At 40.7% G+C, this 17,004-nt stretch overlaps 1 protein-coding gene across 1 annotated transcript in view; it reads right to left on the reverse strand.

Moving 5' to 3' along the window:
* Positions 1–9,187: 9,187 nt before the first annotated feature.
* The window catches only part of LOC137998136 (trifunctional purine biosynthetic protein adenosine-3-like), a 26,720-nt gene continuing 18,903 nt past the window's right edge, over positions 9,188–17,004 (reverse strand). The window contains exons 9-12 of the mRNA XM_068844571.1: positions 15,708–16,064; positions 13,448–14,040; positions 11,189–11,446; positions 9,188–10,071 (exon numbers count right to left, since the gene is read on the reverse strand). Of these exons, the coding sequence (XP_068700672.1) occupies positions 9,886–10,071; positions 11,189–11,446; positions 13,448–14,040; positions 15,708–16,064 (1,394 nt within the window). The 3' untranslated portion in view covers positions 9,188–9,885. The remainder of the gene's footprint in view (positions 10,072–11,188; positions 11,447–13,447; positions 14,041–15,707; positions 16,065–17,004) is intronic.

The raw sequence follows: 17,004 nt of genomic DNA on the forward strand, positions 1-17,004 counted from the left end.
AAGAAGGGTAGGCAGCTTGTGACTTAGCCCATTGCTTGTTCCGGTATTGTGTGCACTTGCTCTCCATTTCGCATTTTAGTTGGTGTTACATGACGCTGAAGTGACTTTCGTTCCAGCGCAAGTTCACCCCAGTCTCCTTGTAGCTTTGTATTCGTTTATATAATAGACCTCATTCATAAATGGCGGTCACATTTATAATTCTTTTGTCCAAGTGCAAATTAGCCTACCAAGCCTTACTTTAGAGCAAAAATTCTTTTCAATTCACTGTATGGTATCGAGGCTTGGTAGGCTAATTTGCACTTGGATAAGAGAATTATAAATTGACCTCCATTTATGAGTAAGGTCTATACCACCAGATTGTCATCCCGAAATGAGTCATACCGGCGTAAATTCACCCCAGTTGTTGTACCGGAGCGAGAGTTTCATTTGATTTTTCATGCGTAATTTGTTTGCATGTTTTGCATTACGTGGGATAATGACATTCTCCTGCAATTTGTCTCATTCATTAGTCCACATTCACGATCTAACACGCGGCGCTTGATACGGTAGGTCGGGGCCTGATAGGGTTGGTCAGGGCTTCCTCAGTATTGGTGATCTAATATGAGGGGCTTGATATTGTAGGTCAGACTTTGAAATTGATGATCTGATGTGATATCCGTGCTTTATATCGCTTATCAGGGCCTGTTATTGTTGATCAGGGAGTACATTAACAATGTACAACGAAGGGCTTGATGTCCGAGGTCGGACTTTTACATTGATAATCTATGTACAGGGGGTCTGGTAGGGTGTGCCATATAGTGGGGGGGGGGGGCACGATATTGTATTGGCTTGATAGGGGCATAGTATTGTAGAGGTGTAGATTGCTTGATATATTGGGGGCTTGACATCGTTGGAGTTTGATATATGACATGATGTACCTGCCCAAATTTCGTGACTGGCTTACATGATGTACCTGCCCAAATTTCGTGACTGGCTTACATGATGTACCTGCCCAAATTTCGTGACTGGCTTACATGATGTACCTGCCCAAATTTCGTGACTGGCTTACATGATGTACCTGCCCAAATTTCGTGACTGGCTTACATGATGTACCTGCCCAAATTTCGTGACTGGCTTACATGATGTACCTGCCCAAATTTCGTGACTGGCTTACATGATGTACCTGCCCAAATTTCGTGACTGGCTTACATGATGTACCTGCCCAAATTTCGTGACTGGCTTACATGATGTACCTGCCCAAATTTCGTGACCGGCTTACATGATGTACCTGCCCAAATTTCGTGACCGGCTTACATGATGTACCTGCCCAAATTTCGTGACCGGCTTACATGATGTACCTGCCCAAATTTCGTGACCGGCTTACATGATGTACCTGCCCAAATTTCGTGACCGGCTTACATGATGTACCTGCCCAAATTTCGTGACCGGCTTACATGATGTACCTGCCCAAATTTCGTGACCGGCTTACATGATGTACCTGCCCAAATTTCGTGACCGGCTTACATGATGTACCTGCCCAAATTTCGTGACCGGCTTACATGATGTACCTGCCCAAATTTCGTGACCGGCTTACATGATGTACCTGCCCAAATTTCGTGACCGGCTTACATGATGTACCCGCCCAAATTTCGTGACCGGCTTACATGATGTACCCGCCCAAATTTCGTGACCGGCTTACATGATGTACCCGCCCAAATTTCGTGACCGGCTTACATGATGTACCCGCCCAAATTTCGTGACCGGCTTACATGATGTACCCGCCCAAATTTCGTGACCGGCTTACATGATGTACCCGCCCAAATTTCGTGACCGGCTTACATGATGTACCCGCCCAAATTTCATTGTATGATTGTATCTCTAAAGGCGGCGAAATACGAGGTACAAAAGCCCTGAACTTGTCGCGCAGCATTGTTTCGTTGCAAGTTTGGGTCGATGTTTCGCGTTTTTCACCTTGTGTGATCAACTTGACCCGCAACAAATGTTTTTGTTGCGGGTTTAAATTGTTAAATCGCAGCAAAAACATTTGTTGCGGGTTGAAGAAATGCAGGGCGCTGATTAGTTGATTTGCTAGTACACGAGTACATTTGTTGCACGACAAGTTTTGAGCTTGATGAAAAACGAGCAACAAAGCCAAAATTTGTTGCTCAGAGTAGACCTGCGCTCTAGTTTTGTTAAGAACTTTCTTCTATCCGCAGCAAACGTTTTTGTTGCGCGACAAGTTAATCATGCAAGGTGAAAAACTGGAAACATCGACCCAAACTTGCAACGAAACAATGTTTTGCACCAAGTTAAAGGTTTTTGTATCTCGTATTTCGCCGCCTTAAGGCACAAGTTGAAATGATTTTGATGAGTGTTAAGAGACTTGTGACAAGTCTCTGTAGGGTACACTAAGGGACAAGCAAATAAATTTAACACTTCTGCAATTTATGCCACAAGAAAATTACCGTTGATTTGGCTTGAGAACCCGGTGTTAAAAAAAAAAAATTCAGCTGTACACGGTGATTTCGGGACTTTAGAATTAGCAAATATCAGAATATTTTTATTCTAGGGACGGTAGTATTAGTATACTGTGTAGGCAAAGTGTACTGGCAACAAAAATCAGTTCGCACCCATGCCATTGCATCAAACTTTTCACCGTAAAGGAATAAATTTTTAAGTATCATCTTATACAGCGTCAAGGCTTGTTACTTTGCTTTAATCGATTTAATCTTACCTTGCTTTAATCGATTTGGGTTGGGTTTTCGTCACATATGACATGACAATACAGTTCATTTGATTTAAATCGTTTTCCCAGGTAATAGTGTTAGAAAGAACCCATTGAAACAATTAAACAGTCCTTTATAAAGGCAGCCTTACATGTTACAAGGAGAATTGCGAAATACTTCTCTTGGTCGCATAACATTCCTTTTTCGACAATGGGAAGCCATAAAAGAATAAACATCGGTTTCTGGGAAGATGCATTAATGACTTCTGCAACATGGTTTTGCCAGAAAATTTCCTTGATGTAAATTAACAATTCCTAGGGATTTGGTGGAGACTGAACAAACCCTGGTAGACGCCCCTTAGAAGTGTAACCTTAAAAATCAGGATGTGTTTACTATTGCGCATTATTGCAAAATGAGTGAATGAATGTATACCTCTTACTAACCGAGCTCGAGGTCCGTACTGTAAGTCACGGCCCGAGTTTTTCCCGTTGATGTATGGCCTGAGCGCACAAATCAACGGGGAAAAAACGAGGAATCGTAACTTACAGTACGGACCAAGAAAACGAGGTTAGTAAGATTTACATCTCTGAGGTTTATGCGGCGAGCGGGAAAGAAAATTAGCGGTCGACAGCGGGCCTTACTGTAGAATACGGCCTGCAAAGTTGATCAATCACAGCGCGCGTACTAAGTGCGAGAAATAATAAATAACTCATTAAGTGCTGAACAAAAAATTGCAGAGAAGGAACCACTATAAATTAAAGTAGACATTTAAATTTGAAACTATTTACATGTGTATAATTAATAAATTGAAACCAGGATACAAAATTGATGAGATTATTTTACTTATTAACAATAAATACATTTAATGCATATAAGCTTAAAATACTAACGTGTCCATAATGTACTTTCTAAAATGCAATTAGAGCAATGAAGGAACAAGGAATTTAAGTCGACCTTTCCAATACGCGCGTACGCTGCCTAAATACAGACAATGCAGGTAGGCCCCTAACATTTTTAGGCAGGGCCAATCTATCTAATAGAATGCTTCCCATGTGTTGTCATATTAAATCTGGATACGGCGAAATTCTTGTTTCTCAGTGAAGATTTGATACTGTCCTTTGGAAAAGGTCTGCAATGTATTTCGGACAAATTTTTTTTTGTCTTGTACAAAAGAACAGACATATCCCGTAAACCGTCTGTTAGACAGGGTGCACAGCTTAGCCATACTCAATAATTCATCATAACTTGATCTGTTGCAGAAAAGACCCCAGTAAACAGCTGTGAGTGGCCTTTGTTGTACACGTTCTAATTTTCTACTATCGCTAGTACGACAGAAGTGCCAAACAAGGTGCGAATAAGTTTAATAGAGAAGAATAGCAGCTTTAATTAGTTGTAGTACCAGTGGGTATTAAGTTTCTGAGTCGCATCAGGACCCCTACATGCTGACTGCATGTTACAACAAATTTATCGTCGATAACCATATTATTGTTGTCTGGGTTGCTATCAAGCATAAGGACTCTTTACTGAAGAAGATTTCCTTTAAGTAAGTTGGAAGTATACCACTCCGAAGCATCTATAAAACTTCGTGTTAGATTAGTACATGTATTAGCAATCTTTATTATGTAGATACTGATGCATACTAGGATTTTCCTTCTTGAGAAAAAATAACATCTTCACAGCGCACAGTGAACATATCATTTTTATCTTTCACATGTGAGAATATAGGTGTCGTCATGGTAACGAACACGATTAGCCAATAAAACGCGAGCTTCCCCTTCATTTTAAGATACTTTTCTGCTTTAATATCAAGTTCTTCTCTACTACATTAACATTTTTATTGCACAATTTTACATTATCATGATTAGTTATCATAACTTTTATATCTTGTTTCATGGTACACGACATGCGCGTTTTAGCGGTTGATGACCACTTTTTCATCACTTCGAAAATGAGTAAAATAAGTTGTTTTAAATGTGGACATCATCAATATCTATATAATAAATGGCCGCTTGGGGGTACGAATTTTATCTTCTCGTGCAAACTTACTCCTGCTTATTTATTCCAAGTGGCAAGTGATTTCCTATTCGAATCATCTGGTGAGTACTGAATGCGTGAAATCGGGGTTCATAGCGATCTAGCCGCAATTTGTGGGTTACAATTATCTTATCACAAACCAGCAATTGGGCTTACTATAACTCATAATTACAATCAAGTACGTAATTTGGGATTTACAATCCATTAACCTGTGGGAGTGTTGCCCCTTATAAGAATCTAATAATTAATCGGGTACTAAATTTTATTACGTAATGTTTAAAAACGAGCAACGGTGTTTTATCAGGTGCTTCGAGTTTTTTGAACGGCTTCAAAAACGTTCCACAAGAAGAGTATCCTTCGGGAGTCCAATAAGGGTTCAAAATGTGAGGGAAAGATATTAGCACACAAGGAAAAACATGCAAGCCGAGCCTCCTTACTTATTTTTTATCTAAAGAATTCTAACGACGAGTGTTTTATCGGGTCTAAAGCTCGTGAACGTGACGTTTTATGGGCTGTGTCGAAAAGGGACAGGGCGACGCATTTTTACAATTTGTTCAACTTTTCGTCATATTTCACAAAATCCTCGTCTTTTGATCTAACTGCATTGTACCCCGGTTTTAAGTTCATCGTTTGTACAATGTGAAACAAAGGTATAGTAAATATTTATGTATAGTATATTTTATTACTTGTATTACTCGTCTTCATCAAAAGGTGAGTTTCATTATACCACTATAAAGTTACACAGTGGAGTAATTTAGGTAAAACGAAGAGAGAAATTCTATTGCATTAAGTCCCGATTTATTTGACATTGGCAACATGAACGAAACGTTGGTATGACCATTTCTCAAGTCATTTTAGAATTCCCTAAGTATGTCGACGCAAGTGCATATGACACAAAATATTTTATTAGCTTGTTCCGGCACTGAGAGCTTTCCATATGATGAAGAATGGCGTGTAAAACAAAGGGACAACCAAACGCATTACTCTGCTGAGACAAATGATATTTTTAATGTCATAAAAAAGAGTGCGCAATTCTTCTCAGACGAACAATTTGTCGGCTTGTTTTTAGAGGAGGTTTTCACGTAACGTCACCGCTGCCATGTTGGTGACGAAAACAAAAGATCTCTCATTAGCTTCTTTTGTTCGTCCACCAGAAGTCGTACATTTATTCTATTGTTATTGGTGTCTCTAGAGGTTAGTTGAAAACGTCATATTCCCGTATTTACTTATACTCATAATGCGTCTTTGAATCTGCGTCTCAGAAGAATCATCTCTCTTCCAAGATGAATATGGTGAATGTTATGATGAAAGCTCTTTCTGTCTCGGTTGAAATGGTACATCGAGCACATGTTCAAAATGTTCTGAGCAGGCAATATTTTGCTCACTGCTTTACGCGCATGCACTTTTTACAGGTTCTAAACAACATTGAAGAGCGCTAGAATTTTGCTGAGCTGAGTAAGAATCAACTGTGATATTGAAAAATAACAATTTGATTTATAACTTCTTTCATTTTCGCAAAAGTTTGAGAATCATATTGCCCGAAGCGGAAAAGACCATAATACTCTGTGTTTGTCCACCCAAATTCTGAATAAGAAGTTTCCAGTTTCTCTTGGGACTTACAATGGTCCCAAGATAGAACAAATTTAGATAACGAGTTTTCAAAGCATTGTGGAACCATTTCAGGTAATTCTGACAAAATTTTAAGACAACCCGTCGTTGGATGCCCCTGATTAGATAACAAAATCCAATACATTTCTAAAGGAAGGATATTCTTGCAGAGTAGAATGAGAAATCACAAAGTGTACATATGTTAAGGCAAGTTACTGAAACCTACCACGAAAATTCTGATCATCAGAGCCATGGGAATGCGTCGTCAGTAACGAGAGCAGTTATGCTACCGCTGTTGGTTTCCTTCTAATTCGATGCTTGTATCTGGTCCAAGATGTTGCCGAGCTCTGCGTTAAGCTCAAATTGCTTTTGGTTTCCTTTGCATTTCAGTTCGACCGTGTCTTTATCGATGGTCTGCTTCGACTCGAGTTTCTTTCCCTGGGAATCAAGTTGAGTTGACAAGTAATCCTTTATATAGCCCTTAACTTAACTTGCTGAACTAATGCATTTGTTTGCGGTAGTCGCAGACTTGTCCCGCTCTCTTCTTCTGTAAGGTATCCTTTCGATTCCCACGATGTCGGACATCATCAACGGGTTCGAAAGAAGCTTAAAACAATTCGGCACGTAACTTGTAGACTACTTCAGTTGGGACAGAGAAAATCAACGCTTGGCAAAACTGTTAAATAGGCAATTACCTACAAGCAATTCCCAGGGGAACAGCCTAATCATGTAAATTCAGTGGTGTTGTGCAAACAAGAATAGATACTCATTACCTTTCATACCAAGAGAAAATAGATACATTATTGGATAGTGAATGATAATTGTCACCCAGAAATGAAGGTTGTAACAATTGTAACCCATAAATTATTGGTGGGTAATGAATAACGACAGGTCGTTTTCAAGTTACATGAAATTTTCGAGACACGTTAATTTCGCGATTTTGCGAAAATTTTGCATTTTGACTCACTTCAATTTCGCGTTTTTGAGTGAGACACACTCAACGAGCCAGTAAATGGACAGTTTGAGGATTGTACAAAAAAAGTGCTACCTGGAGTAGAGACAGAAAGCAGTAGCGATGGAGAGGACCAGAACATTACCACAGAATAGCTCAAAATGATTGTTATAAACGTGTTTTAGTTATTGACATAATGTGAGTCAATTAATTTTCGCGTCATGTTATTTTCGCGACATTTAATTTTCGCGTCACTTAAATTTCGCGATTTTTTTTAAATCGTGAAATTCGCGAAATTAACGTGTCGCGAAAATTTCATGTAATAAGGTTCGTCATTGCCACCATGTTGGTGGACGAAAACAAAAAGATCTCTCATTAGCTCCTTTTGTTCGTTCATCAGCAATTTTACATTGCAGCATTGTTATCTGTCTCCATTGAGATTGCTTGCTTGCAAACCACCTATTATCCACCATAACAAATTAATACTTCGGGGGTTACAATAAAGCATTGTTCCCTATGACAATACAGTAATTTGTGAATGACAATAAATTATTGTCCATCATTCCAATCCCGAATTTCTTTGTGATCATTCTGTGATTTTCCATGAATTTCATCTGCAGTCCTTAACTTTCATTGCGCACCAATCAAGAAATCAGGCAACTCGTATTCTCTAGTATTTCAGCCTCTGTAACTTTTCTTATCTGAATCTTGGTCTTTTTTGTGCGCAGTTGTGGGTATAGAAAAAATCATACAGTTCTGACAGAATGTTTTCACTCACGTGATCAGTAACCTTGTTTTTCCACCGAAACAAAAGAAAACGTTTGAATGATAAAAGAGCTCGATCCCCGGAGGATTAGTTGGGGACACTAACATGGCCGCCGTTCCTTTGTTTTGGGACACCAACATGGCCGCCGTGACGTCACGTGAAAACAATCCATATACGTTCAATGCATACCAATCAGACAACTTGCATTTCCTTTACTTCTGGAACTTTTGCTTCAATTGAACTAAGCCTTTTGGTTCGATATTTGCTTCTAAAATATAGCTTATTTCAATATTCGGCCATTTTTGAAAATTTGGCCTTTTGGACCCTGTCGATTAGCCTCGATATCTGGATAGAGGTGATGTCACGACAAAATGACCCTAAACATGAATGCCAACACAGGCTCGGCCAGTAGGGTGCCTGCAATGTTTGCTCCGGCCAGATTGGAATATTACGACATCGACAGATTGGCAACGAAATGATTTCGAAGGGTTCTCCAACTAGCGTTAATGTCATCCGGCCTTTCGTGGCCTCGCCACGGAGTAAGATGTTAATCTAACCGGATTGCCGCTGTCTGTACGCGCCGACATTACCAACACGCTGCCTCGGCTATATAATATTTTATTGGCCTTTTTAATAAGTGTCATGAGTCCCTTAATTCATTTATTGAGAGGATACCTTGCTATAATGTAGTAGAGATCTAAGGGGTCACCTTTCAAAGTAACAAATTTTCTGCGCGAGTGAAGAACAAACTTATTGAAGCTAACAAATCCCCACATATCCCTAGAAAGCTGCGCAAGGAGCAATACAATCAGTTAGAAATAGACCTTCTCTCCAATACTATAGTTTCACCTAATATTACGTATGCATTATCTGTCTAAGCTGCGTCCGACACTGATCTTACACCTGTGCAATGTTTTTTGGACCGCTGTTTTTAAAAGGAAATATACGTCTAAGCCTGTCAATGTATACGATTACTTAGAGGGGCAAGATCGCAAAATTTTTGGGAAAGTTATAATCTCTGCAAGACATCCTGGTCCACTTTTAACTATAATACCTCGTGTGAAACCATTTAGCTACCAACTTCGGAAAGAAACTTGTCATAAACCCAAGACTAATACCACGCGTTTTAAACACTCTTTTATTAATCGCTTAATTTTAAAATATGAATTAGCTTCGTAACGTATTAGCTAGATTCTTATCAAGTCATACTTGCTAGTAAAAAAATATATGTACCTCTATCTTTTAATGAAGAAAGACCTTATTATTTCCTAAAGAGTTCGAACCTTAAAGACAAATCCTTGAGAGCCTTGGCAAAGCCACGAAACACTAGTTTTAATGAGTGAAAGAATCCATTCTCCGAAAAATAACGTAAACTTGGCAAATTTACAGTTCACAAGACCAGTGAACGTAAGTATACAACACTCGTGAATCTTCTACTATTTACTGGCTTTAACTAACCAGAACATTGTTCCTGCCGATGAAGTTGTACTTTATTTTGACAATTGTGTACAACCGTAGGGCAGCCGTAACACATCACACCCGTATCACGGTTACATTTATACAAGACGTACCCGGTTGTCGCAATCGTAACACGTCATAACTATACAAGATGGCGGGGCCCGGGAAATTTAAAACAAAATTTTGATTCTGATAATTTGTTCAGTCTGGCTTCGAAGGAAACGTTTTCAAAGAAGTTTGATTGTTAACATTTCCTGTGGTTTAAAATACAGGGGAACACTGTCTCAAACAAAAAAAAATAACAAGGTGCTGATGGAAGCAACTCTCTCCAAACACAAGCGCAAGCTCCTTCAGTATTTCTGTCACCACATCCACTGCACTTTATTGTCCTCATTCAGTTTGATTCTGCCACTAGCAAGCAGCTCCATGGCGCGTGGGTACGCCTTGTGCTCTGCGCATTTTACTCGCTCTTGTAGCGTTTCTACTGTATCTCCGTTTAACACGGGAACCGCCTCTTGCGTTATTATTGCTCCAGCATCAACCTCTTCCTGTAAGGAAGACAAAGAGTTCGGGTTAAAAACATTCGGGAAGCTAGCAAGGCACGATGAAGCTAAGCGCTTTGGTCGAAGCAAATGGCATTCTGTTTGCGCAAAACACGACCAGAGAGTCCATATCGGACCATCCAACTTTCTCAGTGATGCTTCATACACATGGCAGCTAAGTTCACACGATATCACAAGAAAAGAAGAAATCAAAACAACTGATCAAAACTTGGAAGCGTTTCGATGAAGACGAAGCGAACGGAGGGCGGAAAAAAGCGTCCAAGCCTTATCTGCTTTTGAAAAGCGGTGCGGAGTTCTTTGGAAACCACAGCGAGACACGAAAGTCCTTTCAGGCAACACTTCATTTAAGAACTCCTCTGAGAAAATCATCCCTATTCAGAATTTGCTTTGATATAAAGTCCTGGAACAATGCCACTTTACAATAACCAGTCAAGCCGAATTCAGAAGAACTAAAGGTTAACTGATCTTTTTTTGTCTGTCCTGGTAATAACACCCAGTGCCCACAGCATGAGTAAAACCTAAGACCTGCCGATTCTCTTGCCGGACTGGAGGCTGCCCTTCAACCGAGGCTCAGTAAAACGGATCATTGCGTACAAACAGTTAGGAAATCAGCAGTACTCATTCAGTTAGCTGGGGCCTCGCACCTACTTCATGTATTCTCGAAAATCGTCCCAAATATATTGCGCTATTTTAATAACCTTTTTATTGAAAATTCACTTTTTATTCACTTTTTCTGAAAGACGGGAAAAGTGGTCATAGTTTGATCCATGACCGAGCAACAGAGGGGAATGCGTTCGATACCAGGTTGACGTCACAAATTACTTTGCATCGCTCTGTTCAAAGAACTATCGCTTTAGGGCAATGCAAAGCGGTCTATGACGTCAACCTAGTATTAAACTCATTCTAATTCCTTGCGCGGTCGTAGTTCAAATTACGACCAGTTGTTACACTCATTAGGAGCCGTATAAAAACGGTGACTTTGAAGGAGAGAGAGAGAGAGAGTTTACCCAACCAAAGAATTCTAGTTCAACCAAGTGCAGAGAATTATTGAGTAGAAAGAAGAAAGCTTTTTTTATGTGACTGACACTTTAAGCTGTCTTACCGCGACAAAATGAACTGTGCAGCCTGTTATGCATACACCAGCTTCCAGGACCATTTTATGCGCATGCATGCCCTTGAAGGAAGGCAAGAGGGAAGGATGGATGTTGAGAAGGCGGCCATGCCACTTGCGAACAAACTCTCCGGTCACGATTCTCATAAAGCCCGCCAAACATACCAGCTCGACACCAGCCTCTTCGAGCGCTGAGTGCATGGCCATGTCAAAATCCAAGCGGCTCTTAAAATCCTTGTGTTTGATTACCTGAAATGAAAAACAAAAAGGGATGTTTCTGCGAGCACACACTCGGCAGAATGCCTTAGAAATAAAACACGCCATTGTTTGATTACAAAAAATTGGTTTTATCAACGGAGTTGATAATGTAAATTGGCCACCGTTCAGAGATTCTGAAAGCTGACGTTTCGAGCGTTAGCCCTTCGTCAGAGCGAATCGAGGAATTATGGGTTACGTGTAGTTTTTATATTAGAGTAGGAGCTACGCTATTGGTGGTAAACATGGCAACGTGAAAAATAGGAATATATTAGTTAAATGAAAAGCGTTCGTTAATACCGTGAGGATTAAGGGTGCCGATTTGGAAGATGAATTTGTGTTCTAGATTCTTGCGGCTTTCCGTCGTACCTAGATGTAGGGAAAGGCCGCAGATAGCCATGTGTTTTTTGGAGTGGTTAGGGAGATTAAAATGACGAGCGACTGGCTTAGATGCATCTTTGTCATCCTTCTCAACATCGCGAAGGTGTTCGCGGAATCGGTCACCTAGTCGTCTGCCTGTCTCGCCAATGTATAATTTATTGCATAACGTACAGGTTATGCAATAAATGACATTTGCGGAGGTACATGTGAAACGATCGGTAATCTTAACAGATCGCTTAGGTCCCGATATCTTGCTAGTGTTAACAATGAAAAGACAAGTTTTGCATCGTGAGCGCGCGCATTTGAAAGTGCCGGGTTGCTCGTTAGTTTTGAGCGCGCTTCTAACTAAAAAGTTGCCTACGTTTTTGTCGCGTTTGAATGAAATAAGTGGAGGTTGCGAAAAGATTCTTCAACGCTTTTCATTTAAGTAATATATTCCTATTTTTCACGTTGCCATGTTTACCACCAATAGCGTACCTCCTACTCTAATAAAAAAACCACACGTAACCCATAATTCCTCGATTCGCTCTGACGAAGGGCTAACGCTCGAAACGTCAGCTTTCAGAATCTCTGTACGGTGGCCAATTTACATTATCAACTCCGTTGATAAAACCAATTTTTTGTATACTACTTCCCCACCGACGCAGCACCACAGTTTCTTTAGAAACTACCCTCTTCATTCATTGTTTGATTATGTTGATAACTTACTCACCGCGGCCCTTTCGTGTCAAGCACCAACGAATGAGGTGCGGCGAGCGTGGTAAAACAGTCTAAATGTTTGATTCAGGTTTGCTTGACGTCCCATTGGGCAAGTACGATTAAAAGGGAGACGACTGTTTCAGCCCTTAATGGCACAATTTGAAATAAACATAGACGCTTAGAGAAAAGTTTGCAGAATGACCAGTAAGAGTACAGCAACTCAAATTTCAAATAAATGAGTTCCAACTTCACAAATCGTTACAAGAGAACGTTGGAAGAGGTACTCCACTCCAGTGTTGGAAAATTCGGTTCCAGGTTAGCACCACAATCTAACCGAGCTCCACTGGGTTCGCCGGGTAAACAACGGCCCATTTTAGTTAGAGCGGTGTAGTTTTCCCAACAGATCCTTTCTTACTTTTCTCGATGAAGTAACTCCTGGGAAAAGGCATTAACAGACTCTTGTTTGCTGAAAGTGAATATTTAGGGAAAACAGGGGCTGGAGCATGCAAAATAAAAGTGGTCGCTAAATCTGCTTTTTCGGCATTTCAACCTGATTTGATGCCACTTAAAGTTGATGGTAAGGAGCTGGGGTTTTTGAGTTTACAAATTCCCTTATTTGGATGTAACGTACCTCGCGCATTTTCCCGCTCGTGCCTTTCGATCTTATTTTTGTCCATATTTGGGCATAAAATTGGTGTATTAAAATCCCCAGCTTTGTTCCAAGGAAAAGAATTGCAAGTTACACGCTTCAAGGTCGTGTGCTTCTGGACGAACTAAATGGGAAAAAATGTTTCTGCCAATAGCTATGAACACCCAACCAACCCCACTAAAATAAAATGACTGATACCAAAAGAACATTTGCCTTGGCCATTTTCAAGCTAACAGACGACGTCTGAAAAAAAAACAACAACTTACCTTGGTAGGTATTCCAGCTGCCTCAGCGCGCTTCAATCCTTGGACGCCTGGCACATTTGAAACAACCAGAACAATCTTAGCGCAACTGTCTTGTCTCAAGCTCTGATCAATCAATGCTTGCAAGTTTGTTCCCGAGCCAGAAATAAGAACACCAACTTTCATCTCGTGAGCGTTCTCTTCTCCTTCTGTTAGTCCATTGCTTAGCTTTGCTCTTTTAACAGGGCCATCAACAACTCCGCTTACAACATGACGACTCTTGATGTCTGATTTGCTTGCCGACTCGCAAAGCACTTTCTCAAGACTGTTAATGATTACTCTTTTGCTGCTGTCTACGCATCGAGTAACCTTGCCGATAATCCAAGCTTGCTCTTCCTGTTCATGCAAATGATGCAACACCGACGACGATACATCTTTTTCTACAATGACTACTGCGCCTATACCGCAGTTAAAAGTTTTTGCCATCTCTTGCACGGCAACATTCCCTTGACCAAAAATCCAACCAAATACGTGGGGCATTGTCCATGTGCTGGCATCCACTGTCACTCCAACTCCAGACGGGAGGACACGGGGAATATTTTCAATGAGGCCTCCCCCTGAAAATACAAAAATGGGTTTAATACACTCTTGATATTCAACCCTGTGTGGCTTTGCCCTTTGTCCAATGAAACGTTTCGTTCTTTTCACGAGTCCCTTTTCCCTCCAATTTTGTGTTTACCCTATTCTTCCATTTCCCACAAAATTAATTAGCTTTAATTAGGATTTTCCATGCCAAAAAGTAATGCCCTTTTTCCTATAACTATACATCTCACAACATATACACTTTGACAATCCATATCTCACAACAATTTGGGAACCCAATTCTTGATTTTAAAGAAAGGACGATTATTGCAGTGAACAGCTTGTTTGCTGATGGGAGTAAAAGACACAAATCTGCTAGCGCAGCGGTCTATATGCCTTTGTGACCATCATATCACCGTGAAGTTGGTAACTGGTGGGCGATATTACAATAAAACAATACAATTGGCTTTATTGTGCTTAGCTAATATAATTTAATTGGGTACACTGAAAAACGGACTTGTAGAAAGGTTCAACTGGCGGAGCAGTGCACCGGTATCACAGAAATCAGAGTTTGAATCTCGTGCAAGCCTGATTTTTTCTGGCATTCCTTTCGTTACTGCTCAAGTAGCGTTTATAACTTGATGATGATGAAGATGAGCGCGTAGCTATTTTTTATTTGATGATACTTTTTTCAGTGCTGCCTTTTGAATCTGGCGTTATATCTGGAGCGATTTTTTTGTATGGCGTGTCTTATATGCCGGCTCCTAAAGTCGCACCATTCCTGCTGGCATAAGGGCTTATTTACATGAAGGTGGGGTAACCCGGGTGGGTGGGGCAACCCGCTTAGGTGGGGTTGAAAAATAGCTGGCGTTTACATGCAATCTCACCACGCCGGGTCCCGGGTGACCTTTCTCGAAGCTACTGCGTGGTCGCTAAGTACGTAAACAGGCAAAATGGCGGGTGAAGGACGCATTTTGGCGGTTAATGCTCTTTTACTGTGACTAGCTTCCCTTGCTTCAACTTTTCAGTGATGTGGCTCCTTATTATCCCTTCTAATGCTGTAACGCCTCCGTCAAAGGCAGTAAATCGTGACACGAGCCGACCCTACGAGGGCGCGTAACGCTATCTTCAAGCCTTTAAATGGCAAAATGAGACTCCGGCTGGGTGGGGTACGGGTTACGGGTCTGGGAGAACGGGAAACCCGCCTGGGCGGGTTACCTCACCTATCATGTAAATGCAAGGCTGAAAAAATAAGAGTTCACATGGACAGGCGGGTTACCCCACTTTCATGTAAGCAGGCTCTAATAGACGCGCCAGATGTAAAAAGTTACGCCATATAAAAAGAGTCGCGCCAGTATCATGAAATAAAAATAGATACGCGCTCGTGTGTGTCACCAACAGGGCTCCACACACGCGTGGACAACTTGCCACTCGTTTCGTACAAATACATTTATCTTCCTCCATCATTTCAACCGTTTCTACAAAGCTGTTTGACATGTCAGTCTGGACTTCTAAATAGGTGTTGTTTCTACAAAAACATGCAACTTGTTCCCCTCAAAAAATCAGAAATTTGTTTTTAACCCGACACAGACATGTTATCAGAAACAGATTTAATGTTTTGTGACTCCAGAGGGTGAAAAGGCAGGTAATCTGGAAAAAATATCCTTAACAAAAAGGAAATCTTCAAAATAAACGAACTGACCCGTTATATGCGCGAACGCCTTGATCTTTCCATCTTTCATCAGAGGCAGCACCGACTTGCAGTAAATTCTGGTAGGAGTGAGTAGAGCTTCACCAAGTTTAGTAATAAACTGTAGCCCTTCAGTTGTGGTGAATGGACAAGATGAGCTATAATCTAATCCAAAAGTATCAATAATTCGCCTTACTAAACTGAAGCCATTGCTGTGAATGCCAGAAGATGCTAAGCCAATCACAACATCATCCGGCCTAATACTCTCTGTTCGCGGAAGAACATGGTCTCGCTCGACTGCACCAACTGCAAATCCAGCTAAGTCATATTCACCAGATGAATACATCCCTGGCATTTCTGCTGTCTCACCTGCAATTAATAAAGATAATAACTGATAACAATGATATGCTAATTGCTTTTTTCCTGACAACAGACAACTGAAAAGGAAACCACGGCAACACAACCTCCGTCGAATGCTCTACCAACTGAGCAAAAATAATTTATGGTGATCTTAAGGTTTGATTTCGATTTCAGTCATCTCTTCTCCCGTTGCTAAGCAACTTGCATAATCATATTTCCCGAGGGCATGTTGCAACATCAGCATTCAATATTTGCACAGCTGGGAACAACCTAACTAACAGTATTGAAAACAGGCTTTAATTCAATGACTCCTGGGAGTGAGACAACACATTTTACTCTGTCTAACGCGAGACCATTAGGAGTTTATTCGTCAACTGAGAGAATCCTAGGGTAATGGGTTAACCAGTCAAAAACTCATTGATTCCTATTGCGCTAGACAATTTTACTCATCAAACAGGGGTGGGTGGGGTGGGTGGGGGATTGTTCTTAGGGTGTCGGAGGAGTGAATGGGTTAGATGTAATTCAAATTCTCACGCTTTCATTGGAATGACCAAGGTATGAGACTGATGCAGGAAATCTGTTCACATGAAAATCATTTTCCCCACATCATCTTACTTAGCATGCCAGTTCCAGTCTAATAACAGGGCAACCTTGTTCCCAGGCTCTCTCTGAAAGCCTGGGAACGAGGTTGATGGCAAGGACATGAACAAGGTCTATTGGCCCTGACTAAAAACCCACTTGCAGTTTAATTTACCACCTCATTATTTTGACCAAAAAGAGGTTATTAAATGTACTTAAGACTAAAACATACGTGAATCAAATGAGGGTAGAATTAAAACCCCTTTATGAAAAAATGATCGGTGACATTTTGCTTATTTCTACATTCTTGTGGTCTTTGAAAGGTTTCGAGATGTGAATGAATCCATGTTTGTCGAGAATGGCGTGGTTG

Source organism: Montipora foliosa, chromosome 3 (assembly GCF_036669935.1).
Source record: "Montipora foliosa isolate CH-2021 chromosome 3, ASM3666993v2, whole genome shotgun sequence".
NCBI classification, from domain to species: domain Eukaryota; kingdom Metazoa; phylum Cnidaria; class Anthozoa; order Scleractinia; family Acroporidae; genus Montipora; species Montipora foliosa.